Source organism: Octopus sinensis, linkage group LG19, assembly GCF_006345805.1.
Source record: "Octopus sinensis linkage group LG19, ASM634580v1, whole genome shotgun sequence".
Lineage (NCBI taxonomy): Eukaryota > Metazoa > Mollusca > Cephalopoda > Octopoda > Octopodidae > Octopus > Octopus sinensis.
This window is the reverse complement of record NC_043015.1, coordinates 16,497,222-16,520,466: the sequence shown is the minus strand read 5'-3', so window position 1 is coordinate 16,520,466 and position 23,245 is coordinate 16,497,222. Positions and strand designations below refer to the sequence as shown.

Below are 23,245 nucleotides of genomic sequence, written 5' to 3'. Positions count from 1 at the left end.
AATTGCAAAATTTTAACGTGATATTTGTGTAATAAAGAAATCAAACCTGGAGTGTGTGTATGTGTGTGTGAGAGAGAGAGAGAGAGAGAAAGAGAGAGAATATTTCAAACAATGAATGAGATGGAGATGGAATGAATAAATCGTATAAATAGAAGCACGTTGAAAAGTGTCTTGTACTGAATATTTAAATTGTGAACTTAGTAAATATTTCTTTCAGTAATTTATTGTAGTTGTTTACAAATAGCAAATTAAAACTTGAAATGAAAACATTAAAATTTAGACAGGGACAGACTTCGCCATTTTTATGTCAATTACCAGAAGTTGACATTGAGAAACCTTTTTAAAGAAGTGAATCTAATGTAGAGAGTTTCATTAAAAAATATCCATTTTCTTGAAAGTTAACACAAATTGAAGTAGACTTGGGTGAATTTTCAGAAAATCCCCACCCCTCCTAAAACAGTCCCCCAGATTTTATATATTCGAAATTGACATAATAGAACACATATTCGTAAAAATTTTATTAAAAAATATCCATAATTCTGAAAATTATGATCATGGAAATTGTGTTGGGGAGCAGGGTGGAGGCAGAAATCTGTAGTTCTTAATATGACAGGCAGAAAGTAAATAAGATATTTTAAGGGAAAAAAAAGTATTGTAGGGGTTGAAGGGAAATTTGTCACTCAGTGAACCAAAGAGCCAGTATCAAAGGAACCAGAAAAAAACCGTCAACAACAGGAAAGCGTTCATGGCTATAATGTTTTAGACAGTCTTCCTTTGGTTTCTTAGGATAATGGAAGAAGAAAAGAGGAAAGGCCAAGAGAAACTGGAAAAAGAAGGAAGAACAAGCCATGTGGTTTAAGTCCACCTTGACAATGCAATATATAATTATAACCTTAGAAATATTGAACAGGTGCAGACATGGCTGTGTGGTAAGAAGTTTGCTTCCCAACCACATGGTACCCAGTTCAGTTCCACTGTGTGGCACTTTGGGCAGATGTTTCCTACTACAGCCTCAAGCTAACCAAAGCCTTGAGTGGATTTGGTAGATGGAAACTAAAAAAAAGCTCATCATATATATATGGAGAAAGTAAGAAGAAAAAAGTGAAAATGCACATCGGATATCAAAAAAAATTTATGAAAAGTAATGATAAATATATACAATTAAATGAACTGAGGTAGAATTAAGAATAAAAGTCATTATTATGAATTGTTAAAGGGATTCAAAGTCATACTGGTTTCATCAATTACTGTTCACTGGCTTTGACAGCGCACTGATTATCAAAGAGAGTTGGGTCTACTAGTCTCTGAATAAAAAGATTATGTGTAAGGGAGGTAACTAGTTCTGGATGTGGTGCAGTTAGAGTAGATATAATACTGTAATAAGAATGGTGTATGGGATGTATGGGAGTTAGTGGTATTATTGGTAAGGTTAGTAGTGTTCTGTATTATGTTATGTGTTCATGTTAAGTTGTGGATGATATTTATTAATGAAAGTTGCCTCTTTGTTCATTCTTTGCTGTACTGAGGTGTTCTGTGAACATTGATAGAAAGGGAAAATTAGGAAGTTAGGATTAAGTTTCCTAGCACACCTTTCTATGTGTTCACTGACCTGTATCTGTCTGTATTGTGGGTGGGAAATTTGTTCTTTGTGAAGGGTGGTTCTTCAATGGAATGATATTCCTGTTTGGCCAATATATTGATTACCATACCCTAAGCAGGTAATGGCATAGATTACGTTTTCCGAGGCACAGGTGAAATTTGATTTAATCTTAAATCCTCCAAAAGGTGGGGCCATGTGCCACAGTTAGGTCGACTGAATTTTTTCACTTTTGGTTCCGTTTTTAATGGATATAGTCTTGTGTTGGTTAATATTTTTTTAATGATTTCAATGTACTCTCCATATATATATGCATGTATGTATATAACTATGTGTGTCTTTGTGTTTGTCTTATCACTGCTTGACAACCAGTGTTGGTGTGTTTACGTTCCTATAACTTAGTGGTTCAGCAAAAGAGACTGATAGAATAAGTAGCAGGCTTAAAAAAAAATAATTTCTGGGGTAAATTTGTTTGACTTAAAACCCTTCAAGGCAGTGTCCAAGTCAAATGATTGAAACAAGTCAAAGATATATGATAATGAATAAACTGATAGATTTAGAAGAATAAAACCTCATTGAATTGTTTAAAGAATTAAGTCTAAAGATTATAGAGACAACTGCCTTAAAATAGCCTATTTGTTAGACATGAGCAAATACCACTCTTAAATGAAACCAAAACAAAACACTCTAATATAGTAGCATAAAATCAAATCACCCCAGTAAATTAAACAATGTTGAGAAGGATATTAGTACTCATTTATCCATCTGACTCAATAAACATTCTTTCAATAATGTTCAAATGTTATTTGTTAACTACTATGGTTCATTTAAAACAACTCTCTTCCTCCCCCAACAGTGATCTGTTGCCTGATTTATATTTTCTAATTTTTAAAATTAGATATTATGGATGTGAAACGAATGCTTGAAAGACTTGGCCAAGCCAAAACACATTTGGAAATTAAGAAGATGATTGAACAAGTTGATCGCACTGGTACAGGAGTAATTACATACCATGATTTTGTTTTTATGATGATTGGGAAAAAGTCTGGAATCTTAAAATTGTAAGTAATTATTTTCATACATATTTACTTTATTTAATGATATACTGTAGCAATAAATGTAAGATATATTATGTTAGAACATAAGAATATTCCTATCACTGACAGATTGAAACAGGAATTTGTTTCATACTCTGCACGTATTGCCCTCCATATTTTTATATTGTTCACTATTTTTACTTCATTCAGTCACAAACACATAGTAGAAGAAAATAATACAAAAGAATAGTAGATAGGTAACTCTTTTTTCTAGTTTTTTAAAGACATTATAAGCATCAATTGCTACAAGCCCCCTGGCAAAATTTAAACCATGCACCTGTCCCATGCCAGTTGATAGCTACATGGATTGACTCATCAGAGTACCTGTTTCTCTTTTCTTTCTTAAAATCTTAACAGTTAACTCACAGAAATGTAAGTTTTATAATAAATTTCTGATCTTTTCTGTCTCCACTGCCACTTGATAAGCCAAGTGTTTCTAATTTTTATTGGTTTGTTTTGTAACTCCCTACCAAGCATATAATCTAATTAGAGGTAAGAGCAGGAAAGACAAGCGAAATAATGTAAAATCACAAAGATAACTTTACTGATTGATCTCTATTTGGTTATTTCTCTAAACTTTATTTTTTATTCGTATTCATTCAATTCAACCAATCAAGTGCAACAACGGAAATACCCCTAGGAAAGTATTCTGCAAATACATGACTACTGCCACTGTTCTCTATATTTGTTAGTTTTTTTCCTACTCTGTTACTTTCTAAACCTGGAACTTATAAACTTCAAATGAGCAATCCTTAAAAGTTTGACTTTAAATGTCTTCTGAATAATAAAGAACTCTATCTTTCATAATTAAATTAACAAAATTGGGGATAAAGAAAATATTTTAAAATGATTTTTTTTTTCCAAATTTCTGACTCCCATTCCTAGTGGACATTCTTCTTACACACAATGTATTTTATGAGGCGTAATTCACTTATAAATATTTTTATAAGAAAGTCAAAGAAAGAGGAACAATATCCATGATCTTTGAAGGTTCTTGATAGGTTAGAGAGATGTAGTTGATGTTCTGCTCGAACACCTGGAAGTTAGTAACTGTAGGAAAATTGTGAAATGGGGAGGAATTTCAGAGGGTTACAGTTCCAAGAAGGAAGGAGTGGGAAATGGGGTTGCTACAAGGTCTGAGAAGTGAAGTAGAGAGAATGAGATGACGATAGGACACATGACTTAGTTGAAGAAAGTATGCTATCCATTAGTCCAGAGGAGAAGAAGCTATGTTGTAGTGATAAGAGAGACAGTTCAGAATGGCAAACAATTTAGTGTTCACCAGCAGTATTAATGTGGAGGGAGGGCTTGAGTCAGCAGACGTTTTGTACGTTTAACTCTCCAATTACAATGACTTCAAAATGAAATGAGGTGATGGCAGCTGGAGAAAGAGTTGATGGTAACTGGAGATTTATTTGAGAAATGTTAGAGGCAGCAGATGAACTTCGAAGAACTTTGTGGGTCTCTGAGCCAGAGTAACTGGAAATCATTGTTGCTGAAATGCAAGAGAGAGCAGTAAGTGTTTCTATTTAGATACATGCATTATTTATCAAAGCAAAGTTAAAGAGTGTATCTTGGAGAGTAGAGATGGATCTGAAATAGATAATTATCTGTCTCAGATTATAATCAGGTATTTATGTCTCAGGAAGGAATTATGCTAATATGTGATGATGGTGGATGAAATTCAGGCTTGACTGAGATCCCTGAATAGTTACACAAACACACATACACATGCATGCAGGTATGCACATACTTCACTACATACATACTTGTACATGTTCCATACTGATCTATGAAAAAATATCTATACCTCTTGGAAATGAAATTGTTATCAGTCACATGAATTTTGTAATTGAAAATATAGTTCTTAATCATTTCAGTTAGTAGTAATTATCTTCTTGCACTGATGAAAGTTTTTAGTTCAAAATTTAAAGAATCCAATAATGTCCATCTTCAATTGTTTTCTTTGCCTCTACTGAAGCTATCTAAATCACCCATGTATAGTCTTACAGGAGATATTTTAAAACATTGTCATTCTGTAGTCATGTATCATCAGCTTTCAATAAATAAAATTCACTTTTTTCCAATGAAACAAATAAATGATTATCCATATTGGGAAATTTACAGGTAAGATAGAACTTAAATGGAATTGTAGCTTTTGTTAATGGATATGATTAACTTTTGGCTTTCACTTACTGATAACCATCTCCTGCCTGTTCATTTCAGCAAGCTTTAATAACCCTGTCTATAATCCTTAGCATTCATTGATGAAGACCAACAAACAGAAATCATATAGTTCCATGTTTAAAATTACTATATTGTCCCTTCTTTCATTATATGAATAGAATTGGTGTATATTAGTTCTGATAAACTCTTGATAAAATGTAGGTTTTTCATTAAAACAGTAAAATACATATACATGTGTATACACACACACAATTATGGATATCATCCTAAAATGTTCCAAAGTTGACTAAGATAGCAAGGGATACCTGTATGGGATAAATTTAACATGCATTGTACTGGGATAACATATTAGCTATCAAATGCAATCTAAACTAATGATGAGTACATCATTCTTGTTATAGATTTATCGTTTGTTTTTTTACTTGTTTGAGTCATTTGACTGCAGCACTGCCTTGAAGGGTTTTAATCAAATAAATTGACCCCAGGATTTATTTTTCTTTTAAGCCTGATACTTATTCTGTCAGTCTCTTTTGTCGAACCACTATATTATGGGGATGTAAACATACCAACTCTGATTGTCAAGCAGTGGTAGGGAACAAACAAAGATATAATGACACACACACACATATATATACAATGGGCTTCTTTCAGTTTCCATCTACCAAATCCTCTCACAAGGCTTTGGTTGGCCCAAGGCTATAGTAGAAGACACTTGCCCAAGGTGCCACACATCATGTAGTGAATAAAGCTGGAGGTGTGGTTGATGGTAAATATGGGTTTGTGGGGAAGGTTATAAGAAATAAAAGTGGCTCAGGAAGAAGGAAGTGATGATTGACAGGAAAGAAAGAGTGGAGAGCAGTAGAATAATAAAACTGTGGATTGATGAGAAATAGGGAGATGATGTGTGTGCATGTACATACATGCAGGTACACCTATACATACCATGAGAGTGATGAATATATTTTGTTACACAACTACTTTTAAAATACAATAATCTATGTTAATATCCTATAAGGATTAGAGTTTGTTTTAATCTTTATGCATCACAGTTAATGAATTTACCTTTTTAACTATTAATGAGTAACAGTTTATTTATTTTCTCTTCACTGTTCTGTTGAGTTGGTAATATGAGTCTCCTATTCCAAACATGTAGATTTTAAGCACATTTGTATGGACGAAAGATAGTTGTATTCAAAAGCTCGTCATCCACCTTCAACATTTTCATTCTTCAGTCATTTGTACTTCATGATCAAGGATATCATTATCATTCTTCGTAAACACCCGCCAATGCTCCTTGTTAGTAGATATTTCCAAAACGTTTAAATAAATATTACTCTTCATTTAGTGAACTGAGTAGCCAGAAGTAAATTTATTACCCCTCTTTAAAGACACTAGGAAGATGCGGTCCTGTAAAATTCTACCCTAAAAAAATTAGTTTTACAGAATATAAATATTGACTCTCTATTCATTCTTTTATACTTCATTACAACTTGACCCGGAAACGAAAATCAGGAAAAAATAGTGCAATGGGTGTAAAAAAAAATGTATAGGAAACGAATATAAAAAAAAATGCTTGTAAAGCAACGGGAGGGTGGGGAGAGGACCTCAGAAAATTCACAAGATCCTAGTTTTTTCCTCATAACTTTTAGGAAAATGGGTTTTTTTTTCAATGAAATTTTATATAAATACCTTATGCATACATTACAATTATAAAGTAATTTGTGGGGAAAATCTTTTCCGAAGATGTGGGGAGAGGACTTCGGAAAATGCACAAGATCCAAGTTTTTCCTTTGTAACTTTTAGGAAAATGGGTTTTTTTTTCAATGAAATTTTATATAAATACCTTTCAAACTGCATACATTACGATTATAAAGTAATTTGTGGGGAAATTCTAACATGTCTGTACATATACATATATTTTATATATAAAATTTCAACAAAAAAAAACCACATTTTCCTAACAGTTACAAGGGAAAAACTCGAATCTTGTGAATTTTCCGAAGTCCTCTCCCCACCCCCTTGGAAAAGAGTTTCTCTTCAAATTTCTTTATAATCATAATGTATGCTGCTTGAAAGGTATATATATAAAATTTCATTGAGAAACCCCCATTTTCCTAAAAGTTATGAGGGAAAAACTTGGATCTTGTGAATTTTCCGAAGTGCTCTCCCCATATATTCGTTTCCTACACATTTTTTTTTACACGCATTGTACTATTTTTTTTCTGATTTTCGTTTCCGGGTCAAGTTGTAAACATTAACCCCGATCTCTTCTGTTTGGCTGCCAGTATCAATTCTGTTTAAATTGATTTCATATTCAGTGTAACGATATGCTTTTATAGGTTAATAGTCTTTTATCTGCGAGGAAGCACGTGTATTTGTGTGATTATGGCAGCTAGCTCCAGTAACTTCGCTTCTACAATGGAAAGATTGAAAACAGAGGATACTGTGTCGTGGGTTTTCGGGTCAAACTAAAGTGTTTGACTCAAGCAAAAAAAAAATAGTACAATAGGTGTACATGGAGTAAACGAATATGAAAAAACAATGCGTGCTGGCGAACGGGGGAGGGGACTCGGAAAATTCAGACCTTGACCTTTAAACTCCAGTGTTTGACCCGAGTTGCATTTTTTTTCATATTCGTTTACTACATGTTGTACACCTATTGCACTATTTTTTTTTCTGCTCGGGTCAAATACTTTAGTTTGACCTAGGAATGTGTCGCATGACCAGACAGGGGATCTTTTCCTTTTGAACGGCAGATGTAAACACAATTTCTAGTTAACTAAACACTTTTAAACTTCGTATACTGGTAGAATGTGTATAAAACATCATTTTTTCTTGGCTTTATTGAGAAAATTCTATATGTTGTAACATATTTCCACTTTAAAATCGAGTATTTCGGCAATTTTAACCAATCAAATACGCCCATTTGGAGTCAAACCATACCGTGCTGTATGAATATGTCCCTCGTTTAAGAAACAGATTGGGTTTATTTACATTTGCGAAGAAAAAAAGATACCCTTCCTCCACCCCTAATCCTAAAATAGATTGAAATGCAATAGATCGATACTAGGGTCATAATTATGGGTGACAATTTCATACGACACCGCTACGGAAAATGGGATTTTTTTCTAGCGGTGTCAAATGAAAATGTCACCCATAATTATAACCCAGTATCGATCTATTGCATTTCAATCTATTTTAGGGTTAGGTTTAGTTAGAGTTAGGGTTAGGTATGGGGAATGGGTATCTTTTTTTCTTCGCAAATGCAAATAAACCCAATCTGTTTCTTAGACGAGGACATATTCATACAGCACGGAATGTTTTGACTCCAAATGGACGTATTTGATTGGTTAAAATTGCCGAAATGCTCGGATTTTCAGACGAAATATCTTACAAACTATAGAATTTTTTCAATAAAGCCAAGAAAAAATGATGTTTTATAAACACATTCTACCAGTATACGAAGTTTAAAAGTGTTTAGTTAACTGGAAATTGTGTTGACATCTGCCGTTCAAAAGGAAAAGATCCCAGACAGGTTTCTCTATATGCAGTGCCATGTTGGAATCGTGACACACTGGAAGAATGCATACATTACTCGATTCTTCCAGGAACCACAATTTTCAACGGTTTGTGGAGAGTGTACTCACATTCCTGAAATTGATGGCTACAATTTTGGGCATAGAACGGTGAACAACAGCATTGGGTTTGTTAACCTGAAAGATGGTACCCACACTCAACAAGTGGAGAGTACGTGGGCCTCTGTGAAGCGAGGTTATAAACAACGCTGTGGCACTCACCATTCTATGATAGATTCATGTCTCTGTGAATTTATGTGGCACAGGATGTATGAAAATTGTGATTTGTTTGAAAAATCAGTTGAATGCATTTCTAACTTTCGTTTTCAACCTAAAAAATATTTTGTAATGTGTTGCTTATTGCATGCTTAAATGTTTGTTTTTTAAGCATATTTTGTTCACTCTTAATTTCATATATAATATATAAACATGTACATCTTTTGAAACATTGTCATTTTATAAGATTTTACTGGCAAATTTTAAAATTAACATAAACATTGAATGCCTAAACATTTATTTGCATGAAAGAAAATCACCGAGGAACTTTCATCTAATTCTTCAAAATTTTTCTGTTAAAAATTGTAATGTGTTTATCGCATGTAGTGTGTTGTTCATCTCATTTGCATTAAATGCATATTGAATGCTTAAATGTTTGTTTTTAAGCATATTTAAATTGTAATGGGTTTATCGCATGTAACGTGTTGTCCATCGCATTTGCATTAAATGTATATTGAATGCTTAAAAGTTTGTTTCTTTTTGTCATTGAGCATTGAGGTGGTTGTGAAGTGTGCTAAAAATAACAGCTAAATAAGATTTATTTACTTCAAAGAAAATTACCGGGGGCAGAACACGTGTTGTTTACAAATACTGACCACAAAATGTGCAGTCATGCACAAAATGACAGCTTCCAAATCCTGTTTCCTGACTGGGTGAAAATGATCAAACTTTAAACCTCTTTAACATTTTAAAAACGTTTTTCTGGAAAAAATGAAATAACTCCAGTAATTCATTTCGGGCAAGTGTATTATTTTGCCTAATTTTAAAATTTTCGGTAAACTTTAATTTTTGAAATGCTGGCAGCAAAACCGAAAAGATCCATTATATCATAGGATATTTACTGTTTGTTTTTTCTCACTGCTGTTCGTGAAATGGACTGCAATGTTTTTACTCTGGAGAGTCTATTCTTTACTCAATAAAATTCTTTTTCATACTTTCTTAATCCTTTTTGCCCCTTGTGGCACATAGGGCCTCAACAGTTGTTTTCCACTTTTTGCGGTCATTGGCGTGTTTCTTGGCTGCTTCCCATGTCAGGCCGGTGGTCCTGAGCTCGTCCAAAATGCTCCGCTTCCATGTCTGCTTCGGATGTCCTCGCTTCCTTTTCCCCTGCGGGTTCCAGTCAAGTGCTTTTAGAGTGGTATTTTATTGAGTGCTTATTGAATGTGACACGCACGACAAGCACTCAATCAAAATTCCACTCTCAAAAATTGACTATTTTAGTGTTGCTTCATTGAATACAGAATTTTATCATTATCTCGATCAGGCTTTAGTGTGGTTCATAAAAACGTTATGATTTTGTAAATAGTATTAAATAAGTGACTGAGTAAAAACTTTTCAAGAATAATAGAGAAGGTACTTAATATACATACACACACATGTATGTTCTCTTCTGTTTTTAATTATTTAAATCCTCTCCTCTGATGAAGGAGTAAGTTTCTAACAAAGATAAAAAAACTTCATCGCTGGATTGTAAATAAAAACAATGTCACATTTTAAATTTGAGAAAAGTCTTGCATATTTTTACTGTTCCACTCACAGATTGTATTTGTAATGTACAAATTACCTTCTATTTTATATTTGAGGGTGGTCATATTTTTTGCCAATTAACCACACGTACTATACAACTTTAGGAGCTTTTCCTTTTGAACGGCACTTTGTAACATAATTTCTAGGTAACTAAAAAGTTTTAAACTTCAAATACTGGTAGAATGTGTTTATAAAACATCATTTTCTCTTGGCTTTATTGAGAAAATTCTATAGGTTGTGTAGTGTGACGGATGAAGAGGACAACAGAAAAAGAGAAGGAAATACAATGGGCCTTACCTCAGCGAAGATCAGATCTCTCTCAGCAAAGTCAATGCGTCTAGTCGCTTCGTCGTCTCAGCTCGTACTGCCCCTTCGTTGATCACCACACGTGCGTGCTCCTTGACCGCTTCCCCCGCGCATGCGCCCTCCAGTCTTGCACCGGGTCCCTGCAAGCCCTACTTCCGCCCTCCCTTATCTGTCGTCCACTCCACCGACACCACACACACCCCCTGATCTACAGATCACTGAACCGGCTTTCTCACTCGCTCCCCGCTCCCGAACTCACACCTTAACTAGTTTCATAATCAGCCAACCAGGGAGGAGGGTGCCGTTCCCTCTGTGGTCGCAGTGCGACCCTAGGACTGGTTTCTGGCATGTTGCCACTGGCCTCATCATCCTGTCTACTAGTGTTGTTTTCATCTTGCCCGCTGCTGCTGGTCCCATCCTCTGAGGCATGGACAATCCTCCATATATCCAAAACGTGGCGTGGAATACCATCGACCGAGATGTTATTCTTTGAATTTACAGGTGATGTACACCGTGCGTTTGGAGGTTTTACCCAAACTTCTTCCCCAACCTGCACGAAGGCGTGCTCTTCCTCTGCCCCGGGTCGCATTGACGCAGTACACGGATGCCTCAACTCATACCTGAATATTGCCCTGTGTAGCACCGACTCCTCAGCCTGTCCTGATCTGGGCGACATATTGTACCAAAATACAGCCTCGATTGGTGAAATGTGACTCCTCTCTGCCATGGCCTTGATGGTATGATGATGCCTTTCCACCACCTCATTTCCACTTGGCCGGTATGCCGCCCTGAAGAAGCGGTTGACCTTCCACCCATCAAGCATTTCTTTCAGCACATCCGAGCGAAATGCAGTGCCATTATCCAGAGGCAGTTCATCCATGGGGCCTCGTTCCAGGAATATCTCATTCAATACTTTCACAATTTCTTCTGCAGTCCCCGTCTTCATCTCCCTCCATATGGTCAACCGCCCCGGTCCACAGTCAACCATTGAGAGGTATGTCCCCTGCCGGTAGTCTGTGTGGTTATTTGAAAAAATTAAACACGACTATCCCCAAATATAATAATGTTTCAACACACAATTTCACATCAGGAATGTTGCAAAACAAATACATAAACGTAATAACTTGTATTCTTTTTCTGAAAACCCTAGCTTATCCAGATTGTCATTTTGACATGTGAGGTAGTAGTATTCCAACGAAATTTGCTGTTACTGTTCTGCCATGATTCAATGATTTTTTAATAATTATCGTTTATTATTATTATTATTATTATTATTATTATTATTATTATTATTATTCAAAATACTAAGTAACATAAAGTGTTAATACAACAGTAGTTATGGAAACTTATATTCAATTCTTTTACTTCTGAGATATTAAAAATCTAAATTCTTTTAATGAGAATTTAAAATTCAAAACTTTATTCGTGAAGTCGTAAAAAAGTTTTTTTTTTTTTATAAATATATTTCCAGTAACAAAATGAGAAAACTGGATAAGTCGTTACCTTCGGAATTACAAGTTTTTAAAAAAAACTGAGGGAGCATTGAAAAAACAAAAGTAATTAATTACCGATTAAAAAAAAAATTAATACGGTGCAGGAAAAAAGTGAGGAAAAGTGGGAACAGGTTCATTAAGTAAATGAAATAGGGGAGGTAACTCCGAAATCTCAATTTAAATTGGAATTACATGAGGTAATTTGGAGAACGAGGCTGGAAGGGTTAAAGTCAGGCACTTGCATCTCTGGCGCTGACTTGGTGAATTACTTCACCTTTCACCTTAAAAGTAAAATAGGGCAAGAGAGAAAATGCCTGACTGTGAAAATGTTTGAAAATCGATGGAAGAATGTAGCATGGATGTTGCGTGTAGATGGAACTTCATGAATGCGACACAGGATGTAACTCGTGTATCAGTGGCGAACGGGGCTCCTGGGATGCGAATTAACCCCCCCCCTCCATCCGTAATGTCTTCCTACCATTCGATTTTATTATATTTTCTTATTTTTGTAAAATTTTTAATGTCATTTTTTTGTATAACCATTCGCTCATCTGTCCCCAAAATCAGATTGTATTGTCCCCCTCTTCGTTGGCTCCTTGTGGGTAATAAAAAATCAAAATTTAAACTGTAATTACATATGAAGAGGAAATTATCAGCTGTAGTCTGACCTTTATGAGTATATACAAATTTTGATTCTCTTATTAGTTTGATAAGTAAAGAAAAGACTATGGTTTACCGAGTTCATCTAATAAGACTGAAATATGACTAAAGCACCATGCTTGCCAAAGAAAAGCTTACACAGTGATTCAAAATTTTAAACGCCCAAGTCTGCCTCAACTTAATCTAGAATGGATTGTATCCCCTATAATATTTCACCCCCCAGGGATACAACACTTGTTGGTTTTAAATTTTTTAACAAGGCCAGTAAGTTCGAGGAAAGGGTTAAGTCGATTACATCGATCCCAGTGCTTAACTAGTACTTATTTTATCGATCTCGAAAGCATGAAAGGCAAAGTCGACTATGGCGGTATTTACACATGTTTAATAAGAGCAATTCATTAAAGCGGCAAGCTAGCAGAACCGTTTGCACGGTAGGCAAAATACTTAGCGTTATTTTGTGCGTCTTCACATTTTGAGTTCAAATTCTGACGAGATCGACTTTGTCTTTCATTCTTTCGGAGCCGAATCTAAGTAATCGACTCGAAATTGCTGGTCTTGGTGCCAATATTTGAAACCAAGTTTTTAGCACCTTATGGGAATAATTCTAATCAATTGAGTTGCCTCCCCTTAATCAAACTTCGCATTCAGCCGCAAAGGCTAAATAGATTAATTAAACAAATTTTGCTCACTGCATTAGGTACGTAGACGTTCAGTGTTAACTATGGCATTATATATCCATGAGCAAAAACATTTAAAACCAGTTTTACTATTTGGGCTGATATTAATTCTCTCTCAATCTCTGTGAAAGTTTTTTTATTTTAATTTTTATATTCTCTATTTATCAACGATCATTCGAAAGTGTTTCTCATTTAATGAAAACGGCTAAAACCTTCGTGTATACTCAGTTGGGTATTGACTTCATTATTTAGTACATCGTTTTATATGTGTGTGTGTTTATATCATGGTTCCTTTATTATTATTTTTTTCATTACATTCAATGTGTTTTTATGTGATGAATTTTAAAGGTATTCTTTTTGCACATATCCATACAGCATGGAGATATTTTCTCCAAAGAGTAATGGTACAGATAATGGGCTTCATTTTCTTTGCAGGAAAATTTCTAAAAGAATTATTCCTAAGCTGGCCATCTGGTCTTTCATCTTATACATGATATGTTTATTGAGGGAACTCATGATTGCCAATGTCAACATATCAAAGGTGAGGGTTAGCTTCTCAGCAATTCCTTGTTTTTCCAGAAGTCACATAAAAGCATAACTATTTTTAAAGCAAATGTTGTTTTCGTTTCACAAGAAACATGTTTGGTGATTAACATTTTTCTAGCAACACCTGAGTATTAATCTTCTTGCTTTGTGAATTCTAAGTGGTTTAAACATAAAATTCAATTCAGTAAATATAACACAAGGCATTTGTAACATAGTGATTTCTTTTGAGACAAAATGAACATTGTGTGGTGAGGAATTCACTTTGCAGTTCCTGGTATGATCCTGTTATGTGACAAGTGTCTTCTACTGTAACATTGATCAATACCCTGTGAGAGGAATTTGGTGGTGGTGGCTTGCTATATGTGTGTGTGTGCGCATGCACATATGCAGTCTGCATATATCTTTTGATAGTGTAGACATAAACATTGTTGGAAGACTAATAACTCAATGCTTTCAAATAAAAGTATTTATTGGTATTTGTTCCCAAACAGTGCTTGTCTGGGTTATATAAACACCTCATCACTCCCAATATCAGAAATACATTGAGCCAGTATGTGGCCCATTGGAAACCTGTATCAACAACATTGTTGCTTACAAAATACAATACAGAGTTTCTGTATTTATAAGTGAGAAGAAATGGAAATATAATATCCATGCTTTTTTCTAAAGCATTAACCACATAATCTGAGTGAAATGGTTTCAAATAAAACTATGTTATGGCCTCTTACTATTTGCTGGTTTATAAATTGGTTCTTTGTTTATGTGTTTTTGAAAATAGGCAGACTCAGAACATAATACCAGAAGAAATGCTGCTAAGCATTTTGTTTGATGTACTAACAATTCTGCCATAATAACGATTCATTCTAATTTTGGTATAAGGCCAGAAATTTTAGGAGGAAATAATAATAATAAAAACATTGTGTACAGTGCTCAGGTGTACTACAACTCATCTAAAGTGTATGTATAATCAGGTGTAGTTTCGGCGGATTTCGGAAAGCATGAGGGCCTTAAAGGATGCAGTGTCATCGCAGTCAACAACTGACGCAGGCAGTTTGTTCCATGCTTCAGCAACTCTGAGCGTGAAAAAATGTTTCCGAAAGTCATGGGAGCTGTGTTGTTTTCTGACTTTGTAGGCATGTCCACGTGTGTTAGACACATGAAGATCAAAAAGGTGTTCAGTGTTGTTGGTGAGGTGGTTGATAACTTTGTGGGTGTTTACCAAGTCCATCGCCAGACGCCGGAGCTTCAGTGAATCCATGCCCAGGAAAACAAGGCACTCAGAGTATGGTAGGTGTCTGATGGAGGGTATGCGTTTGGTTGCACATCTCTGAACAGATTCCAGGAGGTCAATGTTCTGAGCAAGATAGGGGTTCCAAACTGATGATGTGAATTCCAAGTGTGGTCGTACCATAGCTGTATACAGTTTTAAATAGATGGCTGGAGAGCGGCTAACAAAAGTCTTGCTGAGTGAAGCCAAGTCACCCTCGGCTTTCTTGACAGTTTCAGAGATATGCTTTGTCCAACGCAAATCACTGCTGACAGTGATGCCTAGGTCACGCTCACAAGAGGATTTCTTGATATCAGTGTTGTGGAGGGAGTATGTGGACGCAGGGTTTTTTCTCCCAAAATGCATGGTGGTACACTTGTCCACAGCCAGTTTCAGTTGCCAGTCTGTGATCCATTGCTGCATTGTGTCCAGGTCTGATTACAGGAAAGAGCTGTAGACAACAGGATCTGTCCTCTTGATTTCTAGGTACAGCTTGATGTCGTCTGCATATTTCAATACTGTGGCATTCTTTAAATTGGCATCTATGTCATTAATGTATGCCACAAACAAGAGGGGACCAAGGACAGATCCCTGTGGTACACCCGATGACATCTCATATGGTGTAGAATGCTGTCCTAGAACTGTAACTACCTCCTTTCGGCTGAGAATGAAGGATTTCAACCAGTTAAAAAGATCATCCCTCACACCCATTGCAGAGAGTTTCACCATAAGCCTTTTGTGTGGCACAGAGTTGAAAGCCTTAGCAAAGTCAAGGTAGACAACATCCACCCATGAGCCACTGTCAGTGATCTGAGTAATGTCCTCAAGGAACTCAACAAGCTGATCACTGCAGCTGGAGTTAGGGACAAATCCATATTGTGAGGGTCGGATGAGACTGTGAGAGCTCCAGAAGTTCCAAAGTGTTTCTCTGACACATGATTCCATCAGTTTTGCAATACAGCTAGTGAGACTGACTGGGTGATAGTTGATTAGTTAATGATTAGTTAATTTCATTTTTTATTCCAGTACTTTATTTTATCAACTTTAGATGGATGAAAGGCAAAGTTGACTTTGTCAGGATCTGAACTCAGAATGTAAAGAGCTAGAAGTGCCACTAAGCATTTTGTCCAACACATTAACAATTCTGCCAGCTTGCTACCTTAATAATAAGGATAATCTTTTCTTTATTAATCACAAAGGCTTGAAAAGATACAAAAAATAATAAACTTTCACTTTGGGTTATTAAGAAAGGAATGAAAATGTGAAACCTTAAAAACACCTTTACAATTGCAAAGGGAGGGATGAGATTCGTTATGCAATATAGGGAAGGATATACTAAGAATTTTAAAGGTATGCACACACACACACACACACAGATACACATGTATATACATACACCTACATATGCACACAGAAAAATAAAAGAAGTTGAATAAAACAAAGTAATTAAAATAAGATATAATTAAAGGAAATGAAATATGAAAGATTACTGGTTAGGTTCAGTTAGGAGACCCATGGCTCTCTTCACTTAATCATTTCTCAAATTGTGCTTGAGTGCAATTGAATACACCACTAAGCAATTTTTTTATAACATTTGGAGTTGACATCAACATCTAGAGGGTAATCTCTTTTAATTTAATTATAATGTTTAGTCTTAATTTTACTAACAATCTATTTTTTGTATGTTGATTTTATTTTGGATCTAACTGTTTTTGTATTTTTATAACGTTTTTGGTAAATCTGTGGTACCAGAGATGTGTAATTTTTCTTTGTAGCTGTTTGTGTGATTTTCCAAGACTGGTAAATCTTTGTTCATTTTCATTATCTGAATTTTTTTTCATATTTTCCTGAAGAGGAATTTCATTGTTATTTGGAAGAAATTGTTTAACTTTACCTGTTTTTGTTGAGTCTTCTTTTTCTGACATTTTTATGCTCATTTTTTGTTGTCTCTTATTAGAGGACAAGCATTTGCTTATTGATTTCTGATACTGGGCATAAAGATATTTCACTTGCCATCCTCCAGAGTTTTTGCTGGTGATGCTCTGGAGTCTAGGGTTTTTTGTTCTTTTAGTTGTTACTATTGATATTCATTATTTTAATTTTCCTTTTGTTTTTTTTTCTCCTGATCACACATCCCCTTTCATTAGCCCAGCTTCGAGTTCTTGTCTTTACTGTTACTAGTCACCTCTAGTCATGTATCTATGTTGTGTTCAATGTCTCTTATTGTGATTCTTGTGCTTGCTTGACCAATGTACTGGGGTACAAATGTATATTCAGAGGTATGTCTGACAATTTAAGTCTTAAGCTTCAAAGGTACAGCAGCCAATGTCATAACTGAGAGAATTTCTTCAGGTGTATGAATTGATGTGATTGAAAATCCAATCCACTTCCTTTTGTATGTAGAATAAATAATTTTCTCTTGCCCTTTCCTGCATTTGCTTTTGTGACAAAGAAATGCCATTTGGTTTTACAAAATTTCCCATCTACATTTTTTCCTTGTAACTGTAAAAAATTCTATTTGCTCAGTTTGGAAAAAGGGTGGTGGGGTTGCCTTCACATAATCGCTGTGTGAACAGACCACATTATCTATTGTTATAACTATTGGTTTCTTCTTTTCATCAACTGCTATCACTATTGGTTTCTTCTTTTAATTGTTTGATAAAAATATTTGTCTTCCTTTTTTATACAATCAGTTGGGTTTTGATTTTAAGTTGTTTTTGTACTTTTTTTTTATCATTGTAGTATTTAGTCTTATAGTGTAATCATGTATGGTAGCCAGTTTAGATATGAGAATGTAATGTGTGCAATTTTTAATTTCTTAACGACAGTGCTACTCTTGAGCAGTGGAAAACTGCCAGTGTTATTCCTCTGTTCAAAAAGGGTGACCGCACATCACCTGTCAACTATCAGTCTTACTAGGTGCATTGCCAAACTGATGGAATCCTGTGTCAGAGAAACACTCTGGAACTTATAGAATTCTCACAACCTTATCCAGCCCTCTCAATTTAGATTTATCCCTAACTTCAGCTGCTGTGATCAACTTATCAAGTTTCTTGAAGACAGGACCCAGGTCACTGATGTCGGCTTATAGGTGGATGTTGTTTACCTTGACTTTGCTAAAGCTTTTAATTCGGTGCCACATAAAAGACTCATGGCAATACTCTCTGAAATGGATGTGAAAGATGATCTTTTTAACTGGTTGGCGACCTTCATTTTCAGCTGAAAAGAGATAGTCACAGTTCTAGGACAGCGTTCTACCTATCAGATGTCATCTGGTGTACCGCAGTGATCTGTTCTTGGTCCCCTTTTGTTTGTTGCATACATTAATGACTTGGATACCAATTTAAAGTATGCCACTGTGCTGAAATATGCAGATGCCATCAAGCTGTACTTTAAGATAAAAAGGACAGATCCTAAACATTGTAGATCTTTCCTGCAATCGGACCTGGACACAATGCAACAATGGATTATGGACTGGCAACTCAAGCTGGCTGTGGACAAGTGTATCACCATGTATTTTGGGAGGCAAAACCCAGCGTCCACTTACTCTCTCTACAACACTAATATCAAGAAGTCTTCTTGTGAATGTGACCTGAGCATTACTGTCAGCAATGATTTGCACTGGACAAAGCATATCTCTAAAATTGTCAAGAAGCCAAGGGCATCTTGGCATCAGTCAACAAGACCTTTGTCAGCCACTCTCCAGCTATCTATTTAAGGGCTATATATAGCTACGGTGTGGCTACACTTGGAATTTGCATCACCAATCTGGAGCCCCTATCTTGCTCAGGACATTGACCTCCTGGAAACTGTTCAGAGTCGTGCAACCAAGCAAATACCCTCCATCAGGCATCTACTATACACTGAATGCCTTGCTTCCCTGGGTATAGATATATTGAAGCTCCAATATCTAGCAAATGACTTGGTAAACATCCACAAAATTATTAACCATCATACCAACAACCACTTTGAGCACCTTTTTGAGCTCCATATGTCTAACACACGTAGGCATACCTACAAAGTCAGAAAAAAGCACAGCTCCCATGACTTTCAGAAACATTTTTTCACACTCAGAGTTGCTGAAGCATGGAACAAACTACCAGCATCAGTTGTTAGTTGCTGAGACATTGCATCCTTTAAAACCTCCATGCTTCCTGAAATTCGCCAACACTACACCTGATCCATTCGCATGCACACATGTCTATCATGACTCATACACTGTTCACTTTCCTGACTTTTGTACATAACTCTATGTACTGTACATGCACCTTTCATGAGTTGTAGTGCACCTGAGCACTATACACAATCAATAATATTAATATGGTAATTTATTTTGTTTTTGTATATACCTGTGGTGTGTGTCACACTTCAAAGGAAGAGGTAAAAAGGTTGAAAGGAGAGGTACAGAGAGAGAAAGAGAGGTACAAAGTGAGAGAGGGGAGGGGCAGAGAGGGACTGGAATAGAAAGAGAAAGAGAGAGAGGGAGTGGAATAGAAAGAGAAAGAGTGAGAGAGAGAGAATGAGTGGTGACTGAAAGGAAGAGAGGAAAATTCTTTCTCAGGATTTTCATAGTAGACTGATACATACATCAAAAGAAAAGTAGATACATAGATCGAAAGAGAAGTAGATACACAGACACATTAGTAAATCAAAGACAGATAACTACAGCAAATATTGGATGTCACTTTCACTTTTCGTTACCACACCAGGATAAAATTAACATGCAAGTCGTTGAGTATTCCACAGACATGTATATCATTAATGTAGTTCTCAGGGAGATTCAGCCTCACATAGAATGTGGCAAGGCTGGCACCTTTGAATTACATCTACAACTCATTTTGGCCAGCTGAGTGGACCGGAGCAAGATAACCTTCAAGTGGTTGGAAGAAAACAAAAAAAGATCCAATACAGGGGCAGGAAAATCTTTTTAGTTATTAGGGTCACTATGGGTGTTAATCTGGTCCTAACAGTGGCCTATTTATTGTTGTATCTGTCTGTCTGCCTCTTTCTCTCACACACACTCTCTCTCCCTCTGTCTCTCTTTCAACAATACCTGTGGATGTTACTGTTACTTTTCTACAATTGAAGGGAGAGGTAGAAAGAAAAATAAAGGGTGTTAAGTAGAGGAAGTATACTTGAAGTGAGGGAGAGGAAGTGACAGAGAAGGAGTGAGGCAGAGAGTGGTGACTGAAAGGAAGGTGGCATTTGTTTTGTTTTTAAATGTTTATCAGTATTTTCATAGTAGACAGATACATAACCACAGCAGATCTTGGAGGTTACTTTTACTTTCCTACAATATAATTTATTACCGTATTCTGTATACTGGGTCCTTAGCCAATATTGGATATTATTGTGTCACAATATGCAAACATTTCTCATGGCACCAGCACACAGTTTACAGATGCTTACAGTGTTTATATTTTCCTTGAAGTTTTCACGGGTCCAGCTAGTTTCATTATTATTATTTATTATTATTATTATTATTATTATTATTATTATTATTATTATTATCATACACTCACGGAGTGGTTGATGTTAGGAAGGGCATCCAGCTGTAGAAACATTGCCAGATCAGACTGGGCCTGGTGCAGCCTTCTGGCTTCCCAGACCCCAGTTGAACCGTCCAACCCATGCTAGCATGGAAAGCGGACGCTAAACGAAACGATTATTATTATTATACACTAATATCACTGTAAAACCAATGGTAATAATTTGATCTTCTGGTTAGTTATATACTGTAACCAATTATATATTGTTTGACAATATATATCTATCAATGTATAGGCACACACATGCGCATGTGTGTGTGTATATATTTTGACACAAAATTGCACTACTTAAAGTTTTGTAGAAGTGAATAAAAAAATTCTGGATGAAGGTAAAGAATACGCACACCTGGTGTTTAGGGTTAGGGTTATGCCGAAAACGGGTGGTGTGTATATTCTTTACCTCCGCCAAATTCTGATTGTTCAGATGCCTGCTTCTGAGTTAGTAGTGATCCATTACAAATAAATGTAAACTCTACAAAACATATCAAATGCTCTTTTCTTTTGTTTATACACTACTCCCTTTCTCTCTATCTCACTTCCTTTCACACATGTGCATGAACAATAGAAGAGGTGGAAAATACTTAGGGACCATTCTGCATAATCTCTCCCCCCTGTCTCTCTCTCTCTCTCTCTCCATATATCTATTTATCTATCTATTTATCAAATTAACATTGCCCCCTCAAAGAGCATTGGCATCCAAAGAATAAGGTTCCTGAACTGCCTGCATTGAATATTTTCTTTCTCATTTCAAAGAATCTAAGAACAGGAATTTTACAGGTGAGTGAAGACATGTTCCTCAATGAGTCTGCAGATTATTTCACAAAGGTCTTCTAAAATTCACACAGCTGTCTGAATAAGTTTATAGAGTGGCTGCTTGCAGATGAATTGTGTGCATTATGTGCTTCCATAGATTATTTATTGATAACAGAGATCCCTTTTGTTGTATTTCGGGATGGTCATTTTTTTCTTTTTTGCCAAATAAACACACGCACTATATATTTTTTTCTTCACTTGTTTATTACTGTTCCTATTTTATTATTTTAACTCATGTCTATTGTTTATCTAAGTAGTCATTGTTGCATAAAAGTGACCTTAATTGTTTCTGCCCCACTAGATCAATAAAAGGTAGACCTCCCTCTACTATAACTTCTATGGCCTAGAAGACCCCTAAAGAGAGATAGAATGGGTGGACCAGAGCTATATGGTCCCCAAAAATAAAGATCAGGTTAAAAAGATGGTCACACATGCAGTGGGTGTGAGGATCAAGACCACACTCAAGGGCCATATATTTAAGTTTAATAAGATATACACCCAAGAGGAAGGTACAGCCATCAGTGTCAGTATCGCTGGCAATGTGGCTGACCTGGGATAGGAGACTTAAAAAGAAATTAGGAGAGAACTCCATAAACCTAATCGTGTACTCCCGCTACATGGATGATATCAACATAGTAGCCAAAGCATCCCTACAAGACAACGTTGATGATCTAGAGAAGCCAACACTAAGGAGAGCATCCAGCAAATAGCCAACTCCATCTACCAGAGTATAGAAATAATGATAGACTATCCTAGTAAGCACCCTAACTATAGATTACCCATTTTAGACAGTGAATTCTTGCTAGAAATGAAGAACAGTAAGGTCCAAATCCTTCACTATCATTATGCCAAACTCATGGCCTCTTAGTACCTTGTTCACAAGAATGCAGCAATTGCGGACAATGCCAAGTTCAACCTTCTTATAGCTGACTTGGTGAGAGTAATGAATGTGTCTTGCATGTGTGACACTATGGAATTGGAAAGACACGTACGACACTTCATCTACCGCATGCAGTTCTCTGACTTCAACCAAAGGGACAGAATTAGAGTGTACAAAGGAACCAGGACTAAGTACAAAGCCATCTTTGTACTTAGGAGTGAATCCTGGACCAGTAATAAGATAAGACCAACACTTGACATGACAACAAAAAATACCAGAGTGTCATGTTCGTCAATTCTAGCCCTGGTGGCGAACTAGCTTACCTTTTTAGAAAAACATTAAGTAAGGCTAATCTATGAATTAAAGTAGTAGAGAGGCCTGGTGTCCCATTAAAATTCCTGATCTGCAATACCTATCCCTTTGATAAGACCCTGTATGGAGTACAATTGTGTTGTATGGAGGATGAACCCATAAGATAACTGTAAGGTTAGTTTATGATGTACTGAGGGATGGTGCAGAAACATGACAACTACCTACATTGGTGAGCATAGGAGAGCGCATATGTGAACATTGGCAGGAGCTGAAAGAAGGGAAAAGCTTGTCAGTGCTCTACTAACATGCTCAGGCAGAACATGGAGGCTTGATTAATAGCATAGAAGTTAAGGTATTATCAACACATGGAACTGACATAACACTTAGATCACAGAGGCTACGCAAATAGTAGTAGACAGACCGAGACTCAATAGAAAACAGAAATGGAACAGTAACACCCACCACCACACCACATGACTAAAG

At 36.0% G+C, this 23,245-nt stretch overlaps 1 protein-coding gene and 1 long non-coding RNA gene across 5 annotated transcripts in view; one reads left to right on the top strand and one right to left on the bottom strand.

The window, feature by feature from the left end:
- The window catches only part of LOC115222267 (allograft inflammatory factor 1), a 137,101-nt gene that overhangs the window by 80,592 nt on the left and 33,264 nt on the right, over positions 1–23,245 (top strand). For 3 of the 4 annotated variants that reach the window (XM_036511113.1, XM_036511114.1, XM_036511115.1), the window contains exons 5-6: positions 2,496–2,658; positions 13,831–13,936. In XM_036511113.1, the coding sequence (XP_036367006.1) occupies positions 2,496–2,658; positions 13,831–13,936 (269 nt within the window). The remainder of the gene's footprint in view (positions 1–2,495; positions 2,659–13,830; positions 13,937–23,245) is intronic. The other variant, XM_029792431.2, reaches the window with a different exon arrangement.
- On the bottom strand, positions 14,056–17,264 carry LOC118767082. The gene is made up of 3 exons (XR_005002978.1): positions 17,103–17,264; positions 14,978–14,979; positions 14,056–14,293 (listed from the first exon to the last, which is right to left on the bottom strand). It is a non-coding gene; the product is annotated as an uncharacterized LOC118767082 (long non-coding RNA).